At 42.3% G+C, this 7,652-nt stretch overlaps 1 protein-coding gene across 1 annotated transcript; it reads left to right on the top strand.

The window, feature by feature from the left end:
* Window positions 1-5,253: 5,253 nt before the first annotated feature.
* On the top strand, window positions 5,254-7,137 carry GSPT2 (G1 to S phase transition 2). Its single transcript, XM_041001537.1, has one exon. The coding sequence runs from the start codon at window positions 5,254-5,256 to the stop codon at window positions 7,135-7,137; it is 1,884 nt and encodes a 627-aa protein (XP_040857471.1).
* Window positions 7,138-7,652: the final 515 nt, after the last annotated feature.

The raw sequence follows: 7,652 nt of genomic DNA, 5'->3' as shown, positions 1-7,652 counted from the left end.
GCTTTACTAAGCTGAAGCCAGGAGCCTGGAATCCCATGTGAACTCTCACATTAGTGGCAGGGGACCAAGCATTTGATTATCTTCTACTGCTTTCCCAGGTGCATTGAGAGGAAGCTGGATTGTAAGTGAAGCAGCCAAAGGGCTCCACCAGAACTGAATCAATGCCAACACCATATCCTTAAGTCTCCAAAACCATAAGATACGTAAGCTCCTCTTCTTTGTCAGTAACTTGTATCAGGTGCTTTAGTATAGTGATTAAAAAAGAAAAAAAAACCTGGCCAATGCAATTGACCTCGTGAAACCAACTCCCCCAGAATTTTTTATTCAAGGGAAATAGTTCCAAGCTAAATCTACACTTGGAAATTATGCCTACTTTCCCCCATATCTCTCTGCATAGAGATGATTTAAATGAAATATGGCTAGGGATCATTTGATTGATAGAAGGTGAAATGCATCTGGAATCCTAGTAACAACAAGTCTAAGAAATGAAAGCTTGAATGCAGATGTGCTCAGATAGATAATCAATGTAGGACATCTGGTATAATGTTCTCAAGCCAGTGTTCACTAACTCCCCGATATCTACTTGTTTGTGTCTTTTCAGCCTGTGTGATATCACTCATGCTAAAACCTGCATGAAGTGTATGTGTCCCAGGTTGCCCAATGATATTTAGATGTAAGCCAAGGGAAGAGGAAAAATCACAAAACCTGGAAGTATTATGTTATCCAGTCAAAGCTGCTCCTGTGTAATGATCAGCCATCTCCCCCACACCCTGATGATGTATGTATCTACCTCCACTCCTTGTTTTTCTTACTACGCTCCTCCCTCATAAGCTCCACCAAGTTTTATATTAGTTCAGGAAGAAAACATAAGAACTTATGAAAGTGCACTGAGTTAGCCTTCCTTTTGTTGAATTTACCCATATTATCATTCTTTCCAAGTAATCTTTCATCTCCTTCTCGATTTTTGGATTTAATCCTGCCTAATCTCCCTGTTTCTTTCTTTGTATATAATAGATATTACAAGGCAATGTAGTCTTGAAATCATAATGCTTGTGTGTGAATCCCAACTCCATTACTTACCAACTATATGAACTTGGGTAATTCATTCAAGCACTTTAAATATTTCCTCCATCTATAAAATAAAGTGGTAAAATTATCTTCTTCACATGATGATTGAGAAAAATCAAATGAGGCAGCCTATATAGGATCGTTGAAATCTGACCTGTGCCTGACTGATTCTACAAATGCAATTCAACCATGAAGGCACAGAAAAAGAGAGCTTAGGCAAAGCAGTCTGCTTTCTGTAATCAGTTTGACGGTGATAGTAGTGACACTACTATATGTGTAGGTGGTGTGAATGAAGTGAGTGGTTGTTTTGTTTACTGAGTCCATCATTGAAAATGAGTATTGCCCTAGTAGAGCTTGTCACAGTAGATAAGGGGGGAAACAACCACAAAGGATAACTAAACATGGACTCAACGCATTCAGAACCCAACCTGGGAAGGCATCTACTGGTCAATGATCATCAACAAGCACACTAAGGGAAATTATGTAAGCACATCAAATATGTTTAAATCATTACCCCTTTTTAACTATCATTGTTTATCCTCTTGTGAAATTTGTTGCTGTGAAAACTACCCCATAAAGAAAAAGTATCAACCGTTTCCCCTGTTTTTTCCCTTTATCAGGTATACCTCAGAGCAACAAAATCCTTGATGAAGAAGTATTTTTAGTGCAGTATTCCAGTTAATAAAGAAATATGAAGGTATAATATTACATTTTCAGTATTTCTACATAATTGTCATTTATTTTTGCTAACTTTAAAAAAATTAAAACCCGATCGTGTATGCCTTTTGGTGCATATAATTATAAGTCCCTGTGAAGTGTTCTTGTCAAATACCTGTACCTGCAGCAGGTGAAGCTGATTGATCCATTTATTAGTATTCAGGAAATGTAGAGAAGATGACAATATTCCAAACTACACCTTCAGATACAGTAAAACAAAAATTGAGAATGTGAAAGTTATACCACAAGTTATGTCACTCAATTTATCTAAGAACATGAAGAAAAGGACAGATTGGGATCCTGTATATTGAAAGAGGCTTAAAATAACTATAAAGCAAGTCTAGAAAATAGCAAATTACATTATCTAAATACACACATTTTCATGACAAAACTATACAAAAATCAGATAAATGACTATCATGACCATCACGGTAGCAATGACACTCAGGAGTGGAGGGACTGGCCAGAGATCACACAGATCACAGGGAAACCTTCTGAGTTGGCTGGCAAATTTCTTTTCTTTTCTTTTTTTTTTTTTTTGGTATTGAGTTTTGACTACAACTGTGTTCCCTTATCTAAAGTGAACAAGCTATAATTTTGTTTTATGCACTTTTATGTATTTGTGCTACACTTTACAATCGAACCATTTTAGAAGGGGAAATGAATTAATCAGGGGCTGGATACCATCTGCACTTTTTATGAGGACAACTCTCATTAGCTCATTATCTCTTTCAAAGTTCTAGGCACCCCAATATATAAGCCAAAAGAGTTTCATCCAAAGTCAATCTCTGTGGATTTAACCTGTTCGATTTTTCTCTCTCTTGGATTGAACTGACTCTCCCTGAATCCTAAAGATGATGGATTGTGAGGACATCTACCTAGTGTTTTAATTTCTCCATTAAGATTCATTTTAAAAAGATTTATTTTTCTGTTTGAAGGGCAGAGTGACAGGAGACACACAGACACACATATTCAGAGAGAAAGTGATAAAGTTGTTTCCATCTACTGAACATATCAAAGATCCAAATCTGTGAGGTTTAAGATTATTTTTTCTATTCCGTATAGTCTGGAAAACACAGTTCTCAACCCATAAACATGTCCTTTGGTCTTATAATATTTTACTTTGTTGGGCTTACTTAATGTCAACTCCATGACTTCATCTTGTATCACTAAGTTGTGTTATCCTCAACTTGGGCTTTTTTTTTCTGTTTATTATAAATTAAGATAATTTACAAAGAATATCATCCAAACATAAACTCTTTCCAAGGACAAGATTCTATTGATTAGGGTCTTAAGGATTTCATGTTTCTCAGAAATCATAATTGCTTTGATTAGGATGACAGAGCCCCATGTCCTTAGCATTAACTGGGGAGGAGTCCAAGATACTACTCATTCTTTTCCTAGAGCTTCTAAAGTGAGAAAGGGAAACCTGTGGCTTGTGGATCCAGAGGCTAGTAGAGTAAGAACTTGGAAAAGCACAGTGATCTGATTCCAGTGCTTGTGGATGTGATCCACCACACCAGGACGTCAGTCCAACCACTGTGCAGGCGTCTGCAGCTGAAGTGTCTGGAAGATTACCGGGACAAAGTTCTGTCTGGGAATTCTCTGCATGCTGACAGGTATGTTACTTGAGAAGTTGTAAATCTGTGGCTGCAGAGTAGATGTTCAAATCATCAGTTGATGTTTCAAGCTGGGCCAGCCGGGATAACTTATTTTCCTCAATACTAAGTGAAAATTCTAACTTCAAGGATTATAATTTTTACTCAAGAGAAACAGGTTTTTGTTTGTTTTTTATCCTTGTATCAAGCAACAAGCCAGGTGAGACTTAGTTCCCCAAATAATGGGCTTATTACAAGACACATGGAAGTAAAACAAGCAAAAATAAGCAACGGAGATATATGAAGAGACAGCAAAGTAAGAGAAAAGAAAAAGAAAATTACTGGAGCAGAGTGCTAGTAACAAGCCAAACACTCTGCCTCTACAGGGGAAGTTTTCCACGTGGCCCAGGTGAACACGCCCCCTTTCCCAGTGACACTGGACAGTTAAGGATGTTGTCAAGGGCTTTTCACTGCAGCAGAGCCTACAGAAGCTGATGCCTTCTCAGAGTGAACTCACGTAAAGGAAATGGAATCACGGAGAGTTTTGTCTCCAAAGCAGTTTGAAAGCACTAGCTCTACCAACCACCCACCTCACCCGGACCCCTGTCCCTATGCCCCAGCCTCACCCCTCGCAAGGTGTATTATCTTAGCTTCCCCGTGTCAACTGTTACAGGGGAAGTAGTCCTGAACTTAAAGGATCTCAACTACATACGGAGACACTGTTGTCAATGTGGCTGCTGGCCAGTATGAAGTGCTATTAGACATTTGGCTCTTTCACAGCTTGTTGTTACAGGAAAAGGCTCAAAATGGAGTTAGTGCTGTCAAAGCCGAGTCATATTAGTCGTAATCAAATTACCAGTTTATGTGGATATAATAGAATCCTAACACGGCAAAACATACCGCAACAAGAAGTTGCATGTTGGTTCCAGCAGCATTGTTGTGCCTCGAGGTAAGCTGCCACCAGTGATATTGGCGTGGGATACTAGTTCCAGTCATGCTGGAAGGCAATTAAAGATGACCTGAGTGTTAGGGCTGATGCCACTCCTGTGGGAGACCTGGATGGAGTTCTTGGCTCCTCCCTAGCCTTGCCGGTTTTTAGGGAGTGAACCAGCAGATGAAAGCTCTTTCTCTATTATCTGCATCTCTGTGTGCGCACATCTCCTTCCCTGTGTCTCCGTGACTCTGGCTTTGAAATAAATAATTTTTTTGTAAAGTTGAAGCTTCTGGGTTCCCACTGAAAAAGCATCAAAAGGGCATCTGTATTTCTAATTCGCTTGCATTGCCTAGATTCTGCTCCATCTTCGTGTATTGCCTGAGTGTTTCTCGCTTCCGTTGCTATGTTTTTGCGTAGTTAACCCATATCCTGCCTCTGGTGTGTTCCCAAGGAGTTGATATTTTTACTTGACTTTTGAGGCAGAATTATAAATCAGGTGTGTCCTACTTGGTTTACCTATTAGACTGTGATCAAATTCCTTCCCTAGATCTTGTGAACGTGAAGAAAATGAACAAGAATTTTCTTTCAAAATATCCCACTTCAGGACTGAACCTCTGGCTGAGAACTAAGGGGCATGAGCCTACGGATGGCAGAGACGGGTCAATCCACGCCTGGCGTTGGGTCGGGGGTGGAGGAGTCGGAAGTGGTTGAGGTTTAGGGGAGGAGATCCGCTCACACACAGGAGGAGAGCATTACGCCGCCATATCTGGTGCTGCTGCTGCAGTTGCGAATGCAGCATCGGCACTTCACTGCCTCGCGGTGCCGCTAAGGTTCCTGACGCTACTCCCTTCCCCTCCGCTCTTGCCGCCTTCCCCCAGCCGGGACAGCCCGCTCTTTCTAGCCTGTTGACCTCGCCCCACACCTGGTTTTACGGGCATGGATCCCGGTAGCAGCAGCAGCAGCGACTCGGCTCCCGAGTGCTGGGACCAGGTGGACATGGACACCCCCCCAGGTTCAGCCCCGAGCGGGGACGGAGCCGCCTCCTCGGCGGTGGTGGAGGCCCAGCGCGAGCATCTCAGCTCGGCTTTCAGCCGTCAGCTCAACGTCAACGCCAAACCTTTCGTGCCTAATGTACACGCCGCGGAGTTCGTGCCGTCCTACCTGCGGGGCTCACCGCAGCCGCCCGCCTCCGCTGCCGGCACGGATGAGAACTGCACCCGCGTGGGAGACGTTGCAGGTAAAAGGCTGGGACGGGGGGCACCTGTGGAACCTCCCAAAGAGGAACTGGTAGTGCGTGAAGGTTCCAATTCAGCTGTTACCATGAAACTTTCAGAACCGCTTGTAGAAAATGGAGAGATGGAAATGATCCTGGAAGAATCGTGGGAGCACAGTAAAGAAGTAAGTGAAGCAGAGCCTGGGGGTTGTTCTCTGAGTGATTCAGGGCCCCCAGAAGAAAGTGGCCAGGGAATGATGGAGGAGAAAGAGGAAACAAGAAAATCCAAGTCTAGTATCGTGCCCTCAAGTGCTCCCAAAAAAGAACATGTAAATGTGGTATTCATCGGGCATGTGGATGCCGGCAAGTCAACCATTGGAGGGCAGATAATGTTTTTAACTGGGATGGTTGACAAAAGGACACTGGAGAAATATGAGAGAGAAGCTAAGGAAAAAAACCGAGAAACTTGGTATTTGTCCTGGGCGTTAGATACCAACCAGGAAGAACGAGACAAGGGAAAAACCGTAGAAGTGGGTCGTGCCTATTTTGAGACTGAAAAGAAGCATTTCACGATTTTAGATGCCCCTGGCCACAAGAGTTTTGTCCCAAATATGATTGGAGGTGCCTCTCAAGCCGATCTGGCTGTGCTGGTGATCTCTGCCAGGAAGGGAGAGTTTGAAACTGGCTTTGAGAAAGGTGGACAGACAAGAGAACATGCGATGTTGGCGAAAACAGCAGGAGTGAAACACCTGGTTGTGCTTATTAATAAAATGGATGACCCCACTGTAAATTGGAGCTGTGAGAGATACGAAGAATGTAAAGAAAAGCTGGTGCCATTTTTGAAAAAAGTCGGCTTCAGTCCCAAAAAGGACATTCACTTTATGCCCTGCTCAGGACTGACCGGAGCCAATATTAAAGAGCAGTCAGATCTGTGCCCTTGGTATTCGGGGTTACCATTCATTCCTTATCTGGATAATTTGCCAAACTTTAACAGGTCGATCGATGGGCCCATTAGGCTCCCAATTGTGGACAAGTACAAGGACATGGGTACTGTAGTTCTGGGGAAGCTGGAATCAGGATCCATTTATAAAGGCCAGCAGCTCGTGATGATGCCAAACAAGCACAACGTAGAGGTTCTTGGAATTCTTTCTGATGACACTGAGACTGACTTTGTGGCCCCAGGTGAAAATCTCAAAATCAGGCTGAAGGGAATTGAAGAAGAAGAGATTCTTCCGGGATTCATACTCTGCGACCCAAGCAATCTCTGCCATTCTGGACGCACATTCGATGTCCAGATCGTGATCATTGAGCACAAATCCATCATCTGCCCGGGTTATAATGCGGTGCTGCACATCCACACTTGTATTGAAGAAGTGGAGATAACAGCCTTAATCTCCCTTGTCGACAAAAAGTCAGGAGAAAAGAGTAAGATCCGGCCCCGCTTCGTGAAACAAGATCAAGTGTGTATAGCCCGTTTAAGGACAGCCGGAACTATCTGTCTTGAGACTTTTAAAGACTTTCCTCAGATGGGTCGCTTTACTCTAAGAGATGAGGGTAAGACCATTGCAATTGGAAAAGTCCTGAAACTGGTTCCAGAGAAAGACTAAACCCTTCTCCTGATGCATCTGCTCGATACTGTGAGGATAACGGACAGCAGATGTTCACCACCTTCTCTTATTTAATGCCCTGTGATAGACTTAATTCCATATTTTGCAAAAAGAAATTTCACAGCAAAATCCCATGTTTTGTCAGTTTTCTCATGTTGAGATTCAGTTATGTCACTGTTGACTTTCCCTTCGAGTTTCCTTCCTCTATGCCAGTCTGCTTTCTTGGACAGAATCAGTAATAGCTTTGTAAGTGATGTGGATGTAATTGCCTACTGTAATGAAAAATTAATATATTTTTAATTTTTCATTTTCCTTTAGGGAATTTAGACAACCTTTGTCAACGCAAACCAATCAGAGTGTGTCAGTGAGTGTGTACATGTTAAAAAGACAACTAACTTGTCACTAAAGTGCTCCATTTGAAGATCTTTGGTATTTGAAATGCTATTGACTAATGTTTACAATTTGTATGTAATATGATTCCATGAGCTTTTTTTGCTGTCTCGAGTAATGGAGTA

The sequence above is a fragment of the Ochotona curzoniae genome, unplaced genomic scaffold (assembly GCF_017591425.1).
Source record: "Ochotona curzoniae isolate NIBS_2020 unplaced genomic scaffold, NIBS_Ocur_1.0 contig_1274, whole genome shotgun sequence".
Lineage (NCBI taxonomy): Eukaryota > Metazoa > Chordata > Mammalia > Lagomorpha > Ochotonidae > Ochotona > Ochotona curzoniae.
Note: the sequence above shows the minus strand (reverse complement) of the source record. Positions and strands in the feature narration are given on the sequence as shown.